This window comes from Scheffersomyces xylosifermentans (genome assembly GCF_036884685.1).
Source record: "Scheffersomyces xylosifermentans strain CBS 12540 chromosome Unknown RJT20scaffold_3, whole genome shotgun sequence".
NCBI lineage: Eukaryota > Fungi > Ascomycota > Pichiomycetes > Serinales > Debaryomycetaceae > Scheffersomyces > Scheffersomyces xylosifermentans.
Window position 1 is genome coordinate 1,808,836 of NW_027042941.1, and position 19,463 is coordinate 1,828,298.

A 19,463-nucleotide genomic window follows, 5' to 3' on the forward strand; every position below is an offset into this window, starting at 1 on the left:
AGACTAGCTACCATCACTACTACAGCCACTATCGCATCACTCGCATTAAATCGCATATCACATTAATAGTCACAAAGCATACCATGTGTTATTGTATCTCCGACTTTATCCTCATCGTGCTCTCGGTGTTATTCCCACCCTTACCCGTATGGATCAGAAGAGGCTTCTGCACCAGCGATTCGCTCATCAACATCCTCCTTTGCATGTTGGGTTATTTCCCTGGTTTGATTCACTCGTGGTATATCATCGCGAAGTATCCTCCTTACTCCTCGCTGACTAAGGTCTACTACGTCTACAGAAACGACTTGGAGAACCAAACTCCTCGTCCAAACGATCTGCACATCCACATCCACCATCATGAGCAACAACCACGCCAACAGCCTCAGAAGCCTATCACCCAACAGCCCCTCTTTGAGCTGCACCCACAGCCAAACTACGGTGCTATAACCGAGGGCTCGTCCTCGAACAATAACGCTCCACCAGCTTACACTGAATATGATAACAAAACGCAGCATTGAATCATTTAATGGATGCATTTCATGCAGTAGGTACATGTCAGAAAAGTCAAGGGATAATTCCATGTTATTCTAAGGCTCCGCCGGAAATACTTAGACATAATACTCCGGACGTGCAATATCGTTGGGGTGATTATTCTTTTTCCGAGAGAGCCCAGTGTAGCAGCAGCCGTGATAGTTTCATATCGGCAGCTCTGATGTCCGCCAATACCATACCGCATTGAACCTCGTCAACTCCTTTATTTCTCATGATAGCGGATGAAATCCAGTGAATTTCGGTTACTTCGATTGATTTTTGTTGGTTCTTCTGATTATCAATAGCTATTTAATAAGTTTTGCTTTCTTTTGGGTTTTTTCAATAATGTTCTTAGAGACTATAGATAATAATAATAATATTAATGAGAGTTTTGAGTTCAGTTTTAGAGCAATGTAGATATTGTGATTTTAATGGGGAAAAAAGGGGAAATTAAACGTGGTTTGAAGTTGACGGAAGACAATTCCGTTTTCCAATTACCACGACAAAGTTAATAATAGCTCATTGATTACAAGATCTGATAGGTGAAAAAAAAACCGAAGCATTACTATTGAAGTAGTTAGCACGTTAGGAGGAATCAATTTAGCATGGTGCTACCATGTACACATTACACTGGCAAAAGCAATGTTATATTAGATTGAGAAAGGATACGGGACAAAGAAAAGAAATCAACACACAATATATAACAGTTAGTGATAGATATGGATGGTATACATGTGTGTGTATGGTTAATTTGCTCGAATTAAGGCATCTTTTCCACATTGTTATATTTATACCACTCGAGCATCGAGTAAGAATTATTTCATTTGCAGAACATTAAGAGTAGTCAGTCACTTATATTTATATAGACTATCATAACTTGACCCATGAACTTCCCCGGATTCACACACACACTAACTAAACTGCTTCTACACAAACTGCCCCTATACTTACTCTCACTAACTCCCCCAGCCCCCAACTACTCCCCCAGCCTACTCTAACCTCCATCTATCACGTGCACCAATAAGATTCCCTCTCCGATTCCGTGCCTGTTTCTATTAATATACATACATGACTACATACATGTCTACATACATGACTCCTTCCTCATTATCTTATATCACTGAGTGTGCGTAAGTCCTTCATAAACTGTAGATCAGTCATTGCTGCCTCTTCTGCCGTTTCTGCTGCTACTGCCGCTTCTTCTTCTTCTGGTGCTGCTTCTTCTTCTGGTGCTGCTTCTGCCGCCGCCGCTCCTGTCTTAAATTGGCACGGTTTGTGTCAATTTTTATTTGTGTGTCTGCTTTCTTCTTCTTTGTAAATGTCTGTCTGGAGATAAGAAGTTATAACTTTTCTTATCACTTTCTTCTTCTTCTTCTTCTTCTTCTTGTTGGTTGTATTTGTTTTTGTTGTATTTGTTAGTGGTTTTTACGCGTCAAAGTTAAGTATCTATGTTCAATTGACTGATTATATATATGGAATTACCGTCGATTACATGAACTGATAAGGAAACACCGTCCCACCATACCACCATAAAATTGATCGCTCTCTGAACCCCAGGAATTAAAAGTTAACCACAATGACCTCACTCGTAAGAGATGCAATATCTTCTATGGGTGCACCCCAGCAAACCAATGAACCTAGCTCGGGTAATTTCGAATCAAGGCGATCTTCCTTGGGATCAACGTATTCAGAAGCATCTTCTACCACAACAGCGACTTCAATTAACTCAATTCCATTCTCTGCCTCTTTCCGTGACTGGTGGTCTTCATCGTCCCAGTTGATGCGAGAATCAACTTCATCTACTACAAAGTCCAAATCGGTGCTCCAAGCAAGGCACAAGAATAGAATGATCGAATATGAGCTCTTTAGAACTATTCTTTCGGACGATATTGTCATAAAAAAGCCCAAACTGGAAGATCTAAAAGACGAAGTTGATGAAGAAGATGAACAATATCAAAATCATCTACTTAAAGGCGAATTACTTGATGTTATAGTCGACGAGGAAGTCACTATCCATGAATTTTACTTAGAGAATAATACAGATTCGGCGGCTCCGGAAACTCATATAGTGATAATTCACGGATACATGGCTGCTATGGGCTATTTCATTAAGAACGTTGAACCGCTTCTCAAGTCCATGCCAGGAATTAGATTGCATCTCATAGACTTACCAGGATTTGGGAACTCGTCAAGACCAATGTTCCCACCTGAATTTCTCTTGGAACCAGAGACTAAGCAAGAAAAGATTGCCCAGATTATAGAGATTGAAAATTGGTTTATTGACAAGATCGAGGGATGGAGAGAAAAGAGGGAAATAAATCATTTCAAACTTATAGGCCATTCTATGGGGGCATATCTAAGCAGTTGCTACTTGATGAAATATAATAAGGAGAAGGAAGACGGCACCAAGTTTGTAGAAGAGTTTTTGGCAGTTAGTCCAATGGGAACAGAGTCAAGTTCCCAGAGTTTGATCAATGACAAGAAATACCAGTTCAATTTTCATGAAACTGGTGGAGATCCTTTCCACGAACTAGTCGGGGACGAGGATGAGTTTGTTAGTGAAGAATTGAAGAGATTGTGGGAAGATTTGGGCCAACCTCGCTTCCCAAAGAATTATATATTGGAGAAGCTTTGGAAATCAAACAAGTCTCCATTCCAAATCCTTCAAAATTTAGGGCCTTTCTACCTGAAGATTTTGTCATATTGGTCATTTCAAAGATTTAGAAATTTAAGTGCAAACGAAGAAGAAGTGCTTGCAAAGGCTGAAGAAGGCAACTATGACGAAGAAGTTGACGTCGACGACGACTTAATTGAGACAGAAAGTGCCCAGCGACTTATGCGTCGTGGACTGCAACCAAAATCTATTTCGTCCACAACTACAGTGGACCTCATTCTCCAGCTCCATAACTACTCGTATTCAATCTTTAACCAGTATCAGGGTTCTGGAGAAATTGCTATAACAAAATTTATTAACCACCAGATACTTGCCAAATTACCTCTCTGTGATCGTGGTTTCGTGGAGTACTTAAATAAAACTTCAGTGAAAAATCTCTGGCTTTATGGTGACAAGGATTGGATGAACAATAAAGGTGGGTTGTATATTCACAATCGTGTTAAAGAATTAAACCCCGATATCACCTATTACAAAATTATTAAAGATGCGGGACATCATATTTATTTGGATAATCCTACTGGCTTCAACGATTGTTGTATTGAATTCTTCAATTTGCAAATTGTGTGATGAAAAGTGTTGTACTACTTGGGATGTTAGGAAAACAAAACCTACAATAGGCTTCTAGCCCTAAAATGAATTACTTGATAATGTGTTGGTTATGCTTGATGTGTAATTGCTATTCTAGTGAATGTAATAAAATCAAATATACTTTAGTAAATCTTCGAGTTTTTGAAGAAGCTGGTTCTCGGGGTCACCGTGTTCAGGTTTTCTAACTTTCTGGATAACCTTCGTGAATTCCGTTGCAAACTTCTGCATGTTCTCTATTTCAATTCTTGCCTTAAGCAGTTCACTAACTTTGTAAGCCTCCGAGATAATACTTGAAGGTATACCTGCTAACTTGGCTACGTTCAACCCATACAGGTTCTGCACAACTCCCTTAACCAAATTATATAAGAATATCACCTCAGGGAACGTTTGATCTTTCTTTTGCACCTGCTGGAAGCCCATATGATAATTGGCTACTGTTACGGGAAACAAATCCTCCAAAACATGCAACGATGGGTAATGCGTTATAAAGAGCACCAATGGCTTAAGTGGGCTTTCTATTAAGTAATGAAGAATGGAGTATGCTAAAGCAATACCATCGCTAGTGCCTGTTCCACGGCCGATTTCATCGAGAATAACTAGTGACCTACCAGAAATGCCCTCAATTATATTGCTGCATTCAACCATCTCTGTCATAAATGTGGAATTTCCCTTAAGAATATTGTCACTAGCTCCCATCCTAATGAAAATAGAATCGAACACCCCTAAAGTTGCAGACTCACAGGGGACGAAGCATCCTATCTGAGTCATTATAACTAACAAAGCAACTTGCTTTACATAAGATGATTTACCACCCATATTAGGACCCGTAATAATCAACACTCTGTTCTCGTCATAGTGAATATTGACATGATTGGACACATAATTTTTGGAATGTCCTAAATTCTCAATGATAGGATTTCGACCGTTCTTCACCTCGATCATTTGTCTATCAGAAAGTTGGGGCTTGCATGTCGCTGTTGTTAGACTGGCAGCTGCTAGAGATAATAAGCAGTCAAACGTAGATATGACTTTTACTATTCTACTGAAGAAGTTATATTCCTCATCGATTTCACGAAGGAATAGATTGAACGCCCTATCACAATTCTTAAGAAGTATCTCTTCGTTGTATTGTTTCTTTTTGAGTAATTGAGAAATTTCCTCTGTCCTGAATCTTGAAACTGTTGTTGTACCATTGATACGTTGGAAGTTTGGCGGGAGCTCGTCAACTTGCTTGCCATTTCTCACTTCTATTAAATAAGGCTCTTTATTATTAGTAATATATTTCAACTGAGGTCTCTTGAGTATCTTTTTAATCACCTCCAACTCTTGATCAAGTGATAATTCTATGTTTTTTATCTCTTCCATTTGAGATCCTATACCTTCCCAATCGTGGAAGTTCAAATCAAAGAATTGGATCTTTTGCTCATCTAAATCTTTCGATTCATTCATTAAATAGCTTGAATTAATTTTGTTTAGCAAGTCTGAAACGACCGAGGTATTGGACATGTCTAGAAGGTCTTCGAATATAGATTGTAAAAGGGGAGACTTCTTGGTGTCTTTAAGTTCTTTAATTGACTTTTCAAACTGCTTGGATATCTTGAGAATATCATTAAAACAATTCAACATCAAGAACACATCCCTTCTACTAATTTTCTCTGAGCTATAAGATGCAGAGTAGTGTGTTTTGATAAGAAGCTCCTCTAGGTCTAGACTTCTACCAATTTTATCTAGTTGAGATTTCAAGGAGTCTATCACACTGCTAAACTCACCTGTCAAGTCTTCTATTGCCTGGGATCTCTCGGCTATCTTATCCTTTTCAATAAGAGGCTTCGATATCCATTTGTTGAGGAGTCTTTTTCCAAACCTCGTTCTAGTATGCTGTAAAAGCCATATAAGTGTACCTCTTTCTGAACTTGGATCAGTATAATTTCTGAATATCTCGAGAGCCTGAAGTGTATTATTTGGCAATACCATATACTTTCTGGCATTGGTAAAAGTATTGATATTTGTAGGAATCGTAAAAACGTTACTAAGTTTAAACTCAGTAAGATACTGTATCAATTCATTAAAGCATGATTGTATGTCTTTTGAAAAGTTCGCTGAGTAGTAATCAGTTAAGTGTCCATATTTCTCGCCGTCAGCAGAGTCGAAGTATTCAGCCAATTCATTCAATACATCCAGTGAATTCTTTTTCTTTCTGAACATAATAGCAACATTATTATTCACAAGTCTTAGTGTTTTCAAAGTTTCATTACTAGCGTTATCTCCACTGCTTATCACCAATACCTCGCTAGGATTAAGATACAAAAGCCGAGTCTCCATTTCGTCTCTATTAAAGCCGTCTGTAAAGGTGTCATAGACAATGTCACCTGTTAAAGGTTGAACGGCTACCATTGCAAATTGTTTTTCGGATATCTCATTAATGCAAATGATATAAAATGGATTTTCTTGCTCACCTATAATGCTGGAACTTGAATTCACATACTCGTCTCCCATATAGGTACCGTTGGTGTATACTCCTGTGATTTCTCTTTTCATAAGATCTGAAGATTTAGACGTTTTCTCTACAGATTTGACTATGGCAGACTCCATTTGTTTCACAACACCAATCTTATGGCCGTGAATAAGCAATCGCTTGAGGTTTATGTGTAATTTAAAATCTGGAAAAGAGCAGTACGAGAATTCCTCCTTGTTTCCATCGTCACCTCCTTTGATGTACATTATATTCAAGATCTGAGCTCCAATTTTGGCGTCTTTACCAAAGAGTTTATACTTGTATCCTACTTGTATTACCAAGAGCTTATCTGGGTGATCTGCCTTCAATTCGAGAATTTGTTTCTCTAATGGTGTCAAAGTTGTAGTTCGTTTCTTGGTCACCTTTGATTGAATCTGAAGATCGGGTTTACGTTTCGATTGAATCGGTTTCTTGGCCGTTGTCTTCTCAGAGACTCCCAGGTCCAGCTTGGATAGTATGGGGTCATTTTCCTTATTATTAGTGCTATTGAATGAGAACTTCAGTATTGTTGCGTTTGGCTTTTGGGCTTCTTTCGTGTTTCCAGAGGTTGCATTTGGCGATGTTTTACCGTTTAGAGCCGAGTTTTCTTTTTTAGCTGACTTGAAAAAGTGGCTGATACTAGCCTGTTTCAGACGATACGACATTAGAAAGTGTTTTCACCCGAAATCCAATCCTTTTTAACCAATTTTTCACTAAAGAAAGAGAATATAAAAGACATTAAAATCACTGTGACTGAAATCTTTTGGTTAAGACGCGAATGGAGATTTGCGACACATTTTGCGACACATTTTGCGACAATGAGATTTTTGCGACACATTTTGTTTTTTGCAGTCATTTTGTGGTTGCAGCAATTGGATAATGGAAAGGGAGCAAAGGAGATGTGGTGGGGTATATGGAAAGAAAGGGGGGGTTATGTATGTTATTAGAGCCGTTGGGAAAGGGGTAGAGTATTTTTTTTTTGGAAAAAAAAAACATTTTTGCTACCTCTGTTGGTGTGTCTTGATTGGATTTACTGGTAGAGCAAACAGTAATAGTTGAGAGATGATGTGTTGTATGATTTTTTATCTTATCTTCAGTGGTAAGTAATTTGGTTTTTGCAGTCAGTTGGTTGAAGACATCGTGGTTTGCCATATATTGGTTTATCCTATGGTGGTCTATCAAATGGTGTTATACTATACGCTGATCTACTATACGCATACTACCGTCGACAATACGGTGATTCTGAACTTTGCTGTGAATAATACAGTTGACAATACTACTACAGTCAGACCTTATAATTTTCCTTCTTCATCCTTATGAATAAGGACAATCTTAACCATGCTATTGATAATACCTATAAAAAATTTCTTTAAAAGTCTATATACTTATCCACTACTAAACAAAATTTCCTGAAATATGCTACATGCTGATGCCCCTGAGCTATCTCACCCTGCTGAAATTTATGCTACTAACATTAGTCCGAAGACTAGCACTGGACCCATTCACCGAGTTGGAGCTCCTATTGAGAGAACTGTGCTGCAAAATTGAAGACGACGAATTCTTAGGAGCATGATGCTGCATTGGAGTACTCTGTAACGTCCCTGACGATCTTGATTTCCTCAATACTGGTGTATGCTCTCCACTACTACTTCTACTTCTATTGATATAGCTGTGTGAAACAGCACCTTCGTGCATGGTAGAAATTGATAGTGATGGCCTTCTCCTAGGACTCTCCGTATTTGAATTTGTGTTGCGACTGCTATTGAATGCCAAATTGGCAGCAATTGAAGCAGATGACGACCGTCTTGAAATAGGTTTTTCCTTTTCAGTATGATGATTTCCTTTTGTACTGGTTAGCGTTACGGGATTTTCCAATGTAGTTTTTGTTGGGGATTCTCTCAGTGACTGCCCGGACTCCTGAACAGCAACAAGTTTGTGTTCTGGTTGTGGAAGAGAAGGCACGGTTGTACGCGTCGGACTGTAGTTAATCCCCGGCCATTGATCATCTTCACCAATTGGCATGTTCATGGAAGTCAATTGGTACGAGCCTGATCCTTTCGAAAATGAAAGACTCTTTTTACGGCCTGAATTCGTGCTACCATGAAATACAGGTGATGTGTTCAATGAAGAATTGCTAGAAAGAACTGATTGCGGAGAAGTTGGTGCTTCGTCTGAATTGGTTCTCACCGAAGGAGATATCGTAACAGACTTAAGAGATTGGGCTTTACTCACTGTAGGAGTGTGAGGTGGATTTGCTGTTCTTGGAGACACCATAATGTTGCCCGTGTTGATCGGAATAGGTGGTCTATAGTTGTATGATGTATTTGAACGCGACCTGGTAGTTGAAGATGAATGCTTATTTGGTTTAGAAACTGGCATGTCCAATGGTGCTGCTGGGAGTGACTGTGAGTGGGCCCTTCCGCCAGTTTTAGTTGTTGTTGTTGTTGTTGTTGTTGCTACGTTTCCCACCGTTGCGGGTATTGTCACGTTCATGGGAGTAGGAGATAAGCGATCGTCATTTTCAATCTTCAGAATTGCCAGAATTCCTTGAGACATCGGTACGATAGGAGACGATAACACTTTATTATCTGAAAGTGATGTCTGTGACTGATTGTTGGCTGCGTTGAGGTTCAAAAGTGATGAGTTTGACGAACTGATATCTGTGAGAACCATGGATTCCTGGAAATCGAAATTAAGTGCAAAAAGCTCCTTCTTTAGGTGCTTATACAGCGAAATTAGGTCGAAAGACGAGGAATAATCCAGTCCTACCCAGCCTTTCTTGTTTTTGATGGCTTCGAACTGGGAAATTTTCAATTGGGACTTCTCTTTATCCTTATAGTTCATAACTACAAACTTGTAGATGGCTCTAATGCAATCGAGGTTTCCGTACTGGAAGCAAAGGTGAAGACAGGTATCTCCGTTGCTATCTTGAAGTTCCCAGTTTGCTCCAAATTCAAGTAGCAAGTTTACTCCTTCTGCGAAACCATAAATACAACTATGCTGTATAGGAGTTTGCTGGGTTTCTCCACCTGGAAAGTTAAGCCAGAGACGTCCTGGGAATTCCTGTAGGAGATAATGTAAAGTCTGCGAATGGTGTTTGATCACGCATAGATGAAGGACGGTTAGACCGTCAAACGTTAACAAATCCAACAGCGTGTACTGTTTGTGGATGCTACCGAGGTTTTTGTTGATATATGATACGAGATGAAAGCAAATGAGGTAATTGCCGTAAAACAGAGCATAATGGAGGTTGGACCAGCCTTTGTTGGAGGAATCGACATTGAGCCAGAGCTCAGGGAAACGGGCGATAAGCCGCCTTACTATGGGGAGGTTCCCTTCTATGACGGCGTTCCGGAGTCGTTGCAGAGGTTCTAGCATTGCATTCTTGGAACTTCTATGGTGTTATTTGATTCGTAAGTCGTTGGTAAATGAGTGAAACTGTTGGTCAAAGCAGACGATTTGCTTCGCTTTAGCGATAAGCAGAGCAGAATCACAGTAAAATGCTAATGAGAGCTGGTAAAAGCCAATTAAATTCAAGTCCGATTGGATAGTAATAATCTCGGATCGTGTTGGAGTGGTATAACCCTGATTCCAACTGTTTTAACACGAAATTCACCGATTTCCAGCACTTTCTACTGGATTCGATGGTTTATCGAATGATTCTATTTCAAATGGTAACAAAATGCTAATGAAAGCCCAGATTTTCCAGGTTCAATTGGGGTCCGAATGCAAAACGGGATTCGTGGTTCGTTGCTAGACGTGTTTAAGAATTGTTTCTACTGTTCAACACAAGAAATCCACACAAACCCAAGTGTCTAAACAAAGAAACTACCGCCATCGAATGATATAATTCCAACTTGCTGCTTGGTTGGAACACCGAATTTCAATGGGCTCCGTTCGGTGCGGCGACGGGGAATGCGGGAGAACGCGTAGCGAGAGGTGATGGTGGTGGTGGTGAGAGGATTGGGACGGGGAGAAAGTTGGGGGAAGGGGAGAGGATCTTGTGATTGGTAGCGCAGATTTATATGGAGTAGTTTAAACGGGTAAAAATGGTGAAAGTTTTGAAGTAGAAGGTTGGGGGTGATTGGAGTAGGTGTGGGATGGAGCTGGAGAAGTTTGGGGAGAAAAGAGGGAGTTTAAAGAGGAAATGAATGGGGGAAGTAATAGATGGTTAATCTGGATAGCATTGATCGAAAATGGAAAATAGGGAGAATGAGGAGAGTGAGGGAGAATAAGGAGAGACTTAGAGAGAAAAATAAGGAAACTGGAATACAAACAAGGAGAAAGGAGTCCGGAAATAGGCGAGTACAGGGGGTGGTGGTGGGGACCAGTGGGGTGTAGTGGGGAGAGGTATTTTTTCGGTGGTGTCTTCTTCGGCGGAGTTTGAGTTGAGAGAGGGAGAGTAAGTTAGAGACAAGAGATTGAGAGACAAGAGATTGAGAGACAAGAGATTGAGAGACAAGAGATTGAGAGACAAGAGATTGAGAGACAAGAGATTGAGAGACAAGAGATTGAGAGACAAGAGATTGAGAGACAAGAGATTGAGAGACAAGAGATTGAGAGACAAGAGAGTTTGCGAGTGAGAGACGAATAGACAGAAAGACAAGAGAGAGCTTCTTCTTTTTAGGGATAATCGCCGCCGCAATGTTAGACAGAAGTTACCATCCACTTAATATCTACGTATTGGGACATTGGGACATTGGGACATTGGGACATGGGACATTTTTTTAGGGACAATCGCCGATAAGGGAAACCAGCCAAAAGGGAAAAGCGTGAGCGACACAGAAAAAAAATGAGATAAATTAGAACGATCAGAAGGATCAGTAAAATCAGGAGAAGGATCTGGGCGATCGCCGCAGGGCGGTAAAAAGATGGAAAAATGGGAAAGGAGGGGAGACGAGACGAGACGAGACGAGACGAGACGGGAAGAGACGACAGATGGAGGATTGACGTGTTGGTAGAGCATCTAGAGGGCGGGGAGCGGTTTGTAGAATTTTAGAACTATTTAAAGAGAGATGCAAAAAACCAGAGAGAAGTATTTGTAGGGAGAAAGCATTTGCCAGGGACGAGGAAAAACTCGGCTGGAACAGGGATACCTACCGCTGAAAACTCTATTGGTAGTGAGAGTAAAACGAGAAAGACATTTATTGATTAGGAAGTACCAACAGTGAGGGAATCTCAAACTGTTTGAGGAACTTACCGATGTAGTACGTCGGCCAATGGTAGAGGGCAGTCCAATTGTATGCCAATTGGTAGAAAGAAAATGACCCGAAATAGGAATACCTTATGTATTTATACTTCTTAGAGTTAACCTTTTTGAAATAACTCTGTGGCTTCACTGTACAGACAAATACGAGTCCCCGGTAAAATTAATGGTAATGCGAGTGCGCGGTAAATCGAGTCTGCGGTACTGCGAGTCCGTGGTAATACGAGTCCGTGGTAATACGAGTCCGTGGTAATACGAGTCCGTGGTAATACGAGTCCGTGGTAATACGAGTCAGTAGTATTATTCTTCTATTCTTCTCAGTATATACGAATTGAGCACAATAATGCGACAATGAAAGAAACTGAATAATATAAAGAAATGCCGTTTTCTTCTTCTTCTTCTTCTTCTTCTTCTTCTTCTTCTTCTCGCTAAATTCATGTCATTCATGTCGTATTCCGAGAGCTGCGGTACATGAGAGAGTGTCGTACCACTGCGGTAATGTCTTCCATGAAAAAGCGAATTTACCGAGAACTTCTCTGTTGTTTTGTCGTAGGAAACTGATCCCTTTACCCCGTTTTCTTTCTAAATTCCTTCCTTCTGCCGTTGTGCTCATCTCTCTCACTAATCTCTCGCTATAGCAGGAGAAGTCTCATGATCTACTCATCTCGGTGCACCTCCTTCGATCACTTCATAAATAGTAACGTCTTATATACAAAGAGTTTACTGAACTTCTAAGGAGTTAGAGTTTCTCTGTGATCTTATACTTGCTCTCTGATTAATATATCATAGTAATGTCTCATAGCGTAAATTCTATTCTTTTTTTTACATTTATCTCTCGCTAGCCTTCGTGCTGCTCTTTCTCACTAATCGCTATTGATCACTTTCTCTATATTTCTCATTACTCACTGGGGTGTAGTCTGTCACTAACTCTCACTACTCTTCTCACTACCTTCCTTCCCTCACTGTCCTCTACGATTTCTCACTACCCTCTCCGATCTCTCACTATCCTCGCCCACTCCCTCTCCCTCTCCCTCGCCGTCTCCCCACACACACCACCATCCTCCCTACACACCACCACCGAGACATCGTTCGACTAAGCAATCATCAGTTGAATTCTAACCACAGTTAACTTCCATTTACAGACTCATTTCATACACCAAAGGACGCAAAATCTCAGAAAATAGCATACACCGCTACAATAAGACACCAGGTTGTCGTGGAACAAACAAAAGACAAGGAATTGATATCGTACCCCGAGTTATCTCTACTTTCTCTTCACGTTGACTTGTAATAACGCCTTCACTGTTAACCACTAAAGGAAAGACTGATAGAAGTGGTAGAAAATCCCACTAAAAGGCAACAAAACTATTCCAACACTCCCAGGGCTCTATAATGGCCAGCGAGTCGCTACGAATCTTGGCTGTTTCCGATGTCCAGGGCAATTTGCATGCATTGACCGAGCTCTACAATGAAGAACTTGGAAAAGGTAACCCCATCGACTTAATAGTCCACACGGGTAATTTCGGCTTCTGGAGCGACGAGGCTATCGAAGAATATAAGGATATCAATTATCTCAAGCAGATAGTTGCATTTCTGGAGGTTTTGGAACCGGAACTTGTAGAAGAATTGAATGACATTAGCACGATTAATAGTGGAAGTGGAAGTAATAATGTCAATTCGAACAATGCCAATAATATTAATAACAACAACTCATCAACAGCTAATGGAAATAGTCAGATAGAAGAGTTCAATCAATTTAGAGCAAAATTGGCCAAGTCACAAAGTAGTATTAGTCAGTTTTCTGCTTATTTGAAGGGAGAGTTTCAACTTCCATGCCCCGTCTACTCCATCTTTGGACCATTGGATGACCCCAAAATCATTGAAAAGTTGCACACAAAGGAATATGTGATTCCTAACCTCTTTTTAATCGATCATACGCATAATTACGAGATTCAGACACCATTGGAGTCTCAGCCTAATATCAAATTGTACGGAATTGGTGGTTCTTTGAAAATTCATAGTCTTTTTGACAATGGGAACCTCAACTATGCTGCTAGCAGCGGAAAAGTTGGCGAACTCTGGATTACAATGATCCAAATCGCTGAGTTATACATCAATTTCATGAAAAGTGTCCCCAGCAATGGCAATGATCATGGAAATATCACCAGTAACGTTACTAGCAGCAGTAATACCATAAACATTTTTGTCAGTCACGCTCCTGTTATCAAGACGCCATTGTTAGAGCATTTGGCTATCATTACTGGCGCTGACTTCACGATAAGTCAGGGTTTACACTTTAGATACCCGGTAATGGGAAATGGAATGAGCTTTGTAGATAGTATGGGAGGCTCTGCTGGATATATTGAAAACTACAGATCCAAGTTTTCACGCTTGAGAATGATATTAGGAGAATTATGGCTAATTATTAAAGATGAGCTCCTTGAACTCTTGGATTCCACTGATCTGCCCATTACCCCAGAACGAGAAACTTTACGAAATCTAATTGAAATCGGATTGAGTTTGTTTGACAAAATCCCCATTTCTATTAACGACTCCATAGACAAAATCATTCCCTTGAGCTTACAGCTGGAATTCGAAGAGGATTCGTCAGCAAACAAACGCATTTTGAAGAAGATCAACGACTTTTACTTCCAGGCATATTATAACTTGTGGCACTTTAATTTGTGTGACCACCTTTCTACACCTCATTTAACTAATAGAAACGGCGGTGAAACCGGAACGCAAGCAAAGTCAGATGAGTACAATATTATGATATTCAAATTAGACAAACTCGGAAACTTTAAGTTAGATTATGCCAATAGTCAAGGATTTAACTTTAACTTTAAAGTGCAAGAGAACGGAAAGGATTTGCTTCAAGGAGACGAGGAAGCCGACGAAGATGGAAGCTTTTATGATCCATCAGGAGATTCAAGCTATAATGACGATTCATATGAAAGAACTGGTTATTCGGCTTTAGAATACTCCCCGAAGACAGGTGTAAAGAAACAAGTTCTCAAACCAGGAGATATTGATCTGGAATCGCAGTTGGATGAAAATGATCTCAGAGATGATGAAAGCATGGATGACTATGATAGAACAAAGCAATTCATCAACTCCACTGGAAGGTATTACAGAGGCAATAACTCCAGAGGTAGGGGTAGAGGAGGAGGACCCACTAGAGGAGGACCTCGTGGAGGAAGAGGTAGTTCGTTTCGTGGTTCCAAGTTCAGAGGAAGGGGAAGGCCAAGTTAGATTAATGATTTGAAAATAAAACAGACAAGGTAAAAGTGTAATAGTGCCGTATCGTTTTCCAATTATTTCGTTCACGATATGGGCAACGAATTATTCCCAGAGCAGTCCACAATATAGAGATATTAATATGATGAAAATCAATGCGAGGGACATAGACAGTCAAGATGAAAGAAGAATCTACCACGACCACCTCAATTGTAAAGAAGATTTCGGAGTTGAAAGTGAACAAAAACATTATGACCATTACTTGGAAAACACTTCATTTAATACTACTACTCCATTTAACTACTACTTATCACCGAATTGATCGCACATTAAGAGAAAATTCTAGTTAAAATTGAAGCTTATGGTCATACCACAGTAATTAATAATAGCACAACCGAAATCTCAAGGTAATATAATAGTATATTATAATACTTATATATATAAATAAAGAAAAGTTCAATGAGAACTGTACGTTAGTTGCTTTATTCCAAGCAATATGGTGTAAATAAATCGTGTAATGTGCTATGACTTCTTGCTCCAGTAGTCCTCTAATAGTTTACATCACTGGATTACAAGATATGTATCGTAAATCGAAATTAACGACATGCTGTGCTTCTGCTGTGCAGAGCTTTGATATTTGAACAGAAAAATGGGCAAAATGAAGCAGTAAAATTCTACCAGACGAATATTCAACTTTATTATTGAGGTTTCGTGGTCTTCTTTTAATGGTTGTAGAAATGTGAATGTTGTTCTTTTGCCAGATCCATCAAGAGGCATATTGTTATAGAACTTACACAAGACAAATTGCATTCAAGCATTGTTCTACAATCGCATTTCAACAATTAAAACCACCCAAAGAAATCTAACCCAACCCAAGCAATCTCACCCGCCCATCCTTCTCATTTCAACCTCGTTTAGTGCTCAAATGGCAACTTCTGGCCAAACATAACTGCTCCGTCTTCCTTAACTCTGTAGAAGATGTAGAACCACATAGTGGCACCCAAGAGCTTGGAAGCCCACTTGATTTTCAAGTCGACGTGAGGTTTGGCGACAGGAGCGTGACGGAGGTACTTAGCAATGTGATGACCAGCCATTTTGGTATGTTTTATAGACTAATAACCGCTTGAATGTTACTGTTCGTTTGGTTACTTCTTCTTCTTTAACTTAACAATGTTCAGATATTGAGCCGTGAACGACTTTTTCATTTAGAAGAATTTGGTTGGCAGGAAATTGAAGCATGTGATGTGGATCATGTGATCCGATGAAGGGTGTGTGATTTATGGAACGTGATTGATTTAGCACGTGATCTGATGCGAAATGTGTTTTGTCTCATGTGACACGATTTTTGACATGTGATGTCAAGCCCCTGTGATTTCTTATTCATGCCATGAGATCAAGTGCCAGACGTGATGAAGACAGTAAAATACGGCGGTACATGCAACCAGAAAAAGTTCGGATATAGAGATCTTTTCGATCCGTCATTAATTTATTTTTGTGGACATTGATGGGTATCATCACGTGCATTATAGTGGTGTGGTGGAACATTAACATTTATTATGGGCAGAAGATGGTGGGGACGGTTGCAACAAAAAAATGTAAGACGTTAAAAAAAAAAAAATCGTTGTAGAGAACTCAGCCGTTGAATTTAAGTGATGAGAAGAGCGATCACTGGAGAACAGCGATCTCCGTGCGGTTATGGAGCCCCTAGAGCAGGCTGATTTTTCAAGCAGCTTCATTTCATGCTAAAACTCGATTTAGGAACCTTGCAGTGATGGGAAATGAAACATGTCTTTAATAGTGAAATTTAAAATCCTGCAAAGGCACGCAGCTTATTAAAAGCATGATATTCGAAAATGTAGTGCCGTTAAATTTTTTGGAGTTGCAAATTCCAGTATTTTCAGAGATGGTAACTATGGGATTTACAAAGGATCCATGACAGCATATGAAACCATAAGGCGAAGGGGGGCTTCATCTCGTAGTGGGGAAATGCGAACCCCAAGTATAAGTTTTGGTTGCCAGATGGGAATAGTGGTGCCATGCGTATGCCGTCCAGTAACATCGTGTATGCTGTTGCTCTGGCAATGATGATAATGGTCAGTTTTAGCTTTTGTCATTTACGAATTGATTTGAATTTCATAGGATAAAGCCTATGAAAAGCCGTTGCGGAGGCTCGTATACCATCACGCAGAGTCTGGCCCCAGAGATGATTTCATATAGACGGAATTGAAAGACGCAGGAGTTTCTCGGTCGAAATGCCGTAGGCGACTATGGCAAATACGATCCGTTATTATTTACCGATCTTTCGGGGGTTTTTTTTTATGCTCTGATCATTATCGATTCCACCTGACTTCTATTCACATAAAATAGCAAGATTGCCATCAATGTTGGCAATTGAAAATGCACAAACCTCGAAAGTTCCGTTTTTCGCAGCAAGTTCACGCCACGAACATCTTCGGTGCACCAACAATTCACAGCGGAATACATGCATGTTTTAGGCGCTGTGCTTGGGTGGTGACGTAGAGATCACAGCGGGTTAAAAATCTTAGCCAGCGTACATTCGGTTAAGGCCGCTGAAAATGCGAGGTCCAGGAAGCAGCTGCAGAATAGAAGCCCATGAATTTGGACTAGGCAGGGTCCTCAAGATTAAATTCTTTACAAAAGTATAAACTAGGGCGGGGCACAGAGACCGTCCAATGTTGCTTGTTGACGCCTGTGCTGTTGTAGGGAAATACTGAGCCAGTTTGCTTCCCCGAAAGGGAAATATTTTGAATTTTGCAATACTGATCTATGCTGTCAAACAATAGATATTGCTATCAGTGCATTTACGGATATTGAGTTAAGTACGGTAGGCGTATTTCCGTCTATCTAGACAAGGTTGAAAGTGATGATGATGACATCAGAAACTTGCCTCCCTTCTTTTGGAAATCTCTCTGGCGATAATTTTTTTGTGGCTTCAAACATGGTATGCTTTTGCACTCATACTTCGGAAGTGCTATTTTGTTGATCATTGTGAACAAGCGGCGTCGTCTCTTTCAGAAACCCTTGCCCATCTTTCAAGATCGTCACAATTTTAAAGATCTTGAAGTAATTGAGTTAAGGCGGCACTTAGTTAGTTCACCAGATGTTGATAAATTCGTAGATAATTTTTGCAGTGGTGAAAAGTGCATATTCATTATGTTGATGAGTACCTTGTCGACATTTCTGTGTTTACTAGACCCGTAAACTTCGAAAAGAGAATAAAGAAATGTCCTACTTGTCTCCTTCTTGGATTAAAGTCTATCTCTTTTGTATATTACGAGGATGAAATAAATGAATTAGCAGAAATCAAATCAGTACTATACATTATTTATACAAATTAGAGAGCTGCATTGTCCTCAATCAACTATATTCATAGTCTGTCTCTGGTAAATAATCTGTTGAATCTGACATTTTAGTATACATAGCTGTTTCGTTTTCATCATTCCCCTCTTCTGTCATGAACGACAAAACTTCTTCAAGTGAAATGGAATTGGAAACTTTTGAAACTTTGAATAAAGAACATTGAATCTTACCTCAGAGCTGTCAATGTATTATTGACTTTTATTCTGTGCTTTTGAAGTAGTGGAATAATGGAATCTATTAATTTAGTAATACATGGGCGCTTGAACTGAAACCAGCATTTCTTTCGAATTGGAATGATGGGAAATATCTTTTAGCTCTCCTTAAATTTCATATCCCTCAAAATCTTTAACGCTTATCTTCTTTGTTAAGATTATTTAGGTTAGGTATGGGGTAGCCAACAAAATTATTGTTGTTTGTTGTAGACGTCTGCTCCTTGTTCAGGTACATATCAAGGCTTCTTTGCAAATTGGCAGAATCGATATCTTTTTCTCGCTGCTTCTTAAGATCTCTCTCGTGCAATCTGTAATGTCTTGTCATGTTGGATTTCACCGAGAACAATTTGGCACAGCCTTCCCAAGGACACTTGAATATCTTTTCTCCCGTGTGAGAGTAGTAATGTGTTTGCAAAGACGATGGTCTTTTGAATTGTTTATTGCAAATACGACACCGGTTTCTCTCAGCGGTTTCTGGAGTCATATCATGAACTGTTGCAGTGTGCCGCCTTCTTCTAATTTTTTTGAGCCCTTGGGGCAATGTGTTCGTAGAGCCAGATGAAGACAGAGACGACAACAGTCCTGGCGCCCCAGAACCATCAATTGAAGGCAATGAAGATGCTGATTGTGCACTGTAAGCCCCATATGAAGTATTGGATGCGGATAATGTAGCTGGCGCAGGAGTCGACAATTGGCTGCCGATTTCATATGATGATTGCTGGGTATTGATTGAGAACGGAACGCCAGCCGTTGGTTGAATTTGCTGCTGCAGTTGTACCTGCAGCTGTGCCTGTAATTGAAGCGGAATCTGTTGCCGTTGCTGTTGGCTCTGATTGTAGTTCACGGCATAGACTCCACCTCCAAAAGGTGTCAAGGGGGGCAATGCCGAGGTAAGGTAATTATATTGGTCCGAAGGAACAGCAGAGTATCCTACGTTTGAACTTGGAGCCGAAATTACATTAGACTCGGTCATATTCCCTGAAGTCGCTGATGAGTTCAATCCAGATGCGGCGGTAGATGTTCCTTGCTGCTGAGTAGGAATATTGACCATTTGAATATACTGTGTTGATGCAGCCGCCAGCGGGACACCAGATGATACTACTGTCTGTGCATTGGGTGGTAAAGGTGAGGATTGTTGCA

The 19,463-nt window shown here is 40.1% G+C and overlaps 7 protein-coding genes across 7 annotated transcripts; 3 read left to right on the forward strand and 4 right to left on the reverse strand. All coding sequences in view use genetic code 12, as the record gives it.

Annotated features, from left to right (window-relative positions):
• Positions 1-83: 83 nt before the first annotated feature.
• RJT20DRAFT_93631 (uncharacterized protein) lies at positions 84-518 on the forward strand (the record flags this gene model as incomplete). Its single annotated transcript, XM_064921489.1, has 1 exon — positions 84-518. The coding sequence occupies one exon, from the start codon at positions 84-86 to the stop codon at positions 516-518; it is 435 nt and encodes a 144-aa protein (XP_064775331.1).
• Positions 519-2,311: 1,793 nt separating this feature from the next.
• On the forward strand, positions 2,312-3,772 carry RJT20DRAFT_94484 (uncharacterized protein; the record flags this gene model as incomplete). Its single annotated transcript, XM_064921534.1, has 2 exons — positions 2,312-3,280; positions 3,362-3,772. 2 exons carry the CDS (start codon positions 2,312-2,314, stop codon positions 3,770-3,772), a joined length of 1,380 nt encoding a protein of 459 aa, XP_064775332.1.
• A 66-nt stretch (positions 3,773-3,838) lies between these two features.
• On the reverse strand, positions 3,839-7,178 carry MSH3 (mismatch repair protein). The gene has a single exon (XM_064919936.1). The coding sequence runs from the start codon at positions 6,950-6,952 to the stop codon at positions 3,905-3,907; it is 3,048 nt and encodes a 1,015-aa protein (XP_064775333.1). The 5' UTR covers positions 6,953-7,178; the 3' UTR covers positions 3,839-3,904.
• Positions 7,179-7,588: 410 nt separating this feature from the next.
• On the reverse strand, positions 7,589-10,115 carry RJT20DRAFT_106134 (uncharacterized protein). The gene has a single exon (XM_064915724.1). The coding sequence runs from the start codon at positions 9,663-9,665 to the stop codon at positions 7,728-7,730; it is 1,938 nt and encodes a 645-aa protein (XP_064775334.1). The 5' UTR covers positions 9,666-10,115; the 3' UTR covers positions 7,589-7,727.
• Positions 10,116-12,527: 2,412 nt separating this feature from the next.
• On the forward strand, positions 12,528-15,159 carry RJT20DRAFT_127465 (uncharacterized protein). Its single transcript, XM_064917009.1, has one exon. The coding sequence runs from the start codon at positions 12,886-12,888 to the stop codon at positions 14,743-14,745; it is 1,860 nt and encodes a 619-aa protein (XP_064775335.1). The 5' UTR covers positions 12,528-12,885; the 3' UTR covers positions 14,746-15,159.
• A 484-nt stretch (positions 15,160-15,643) lies between these two features.
• RJT20DRAFT_127467 (uncharacterized protein) lies at positions 15,644-16,042 on the reverse strand (the record flags this gene model as incomplete). Its single annotated transcript, XM_064917010.1, has 1 exon — positions 15,644-16,042. Exon 1 carries the CDS (start codon positions 15,822-15,824, stop codon positions 15,645-15,647), a length of 180 nt encoding a protein of 59 aa, XP_064775336.1. The 5' UTR covers positions 15,825-16,042.
• Positions 16,043-18,456: 2,414 nt separating this feature from the next.
• On the reverse strand, positions 18,457-19,296 carry RJT20DRAFT_94849 (uncharacterized protein; the record flags this gene model as incomplete). The annotated part of the gene is made up of 1 exon (XM_064921552.1): positions 18,457-19,296. The coding sequence occupies one exon, from the start codon at positions 19,294-19,296 to the stop codon at positions 18,457-18,459; it is 840 nt and encodes a 279-aa protein (XP_064775337.1).
• Between the last annotated feature and the right edge of the window lie 167 nt (positions 19,297-19,463).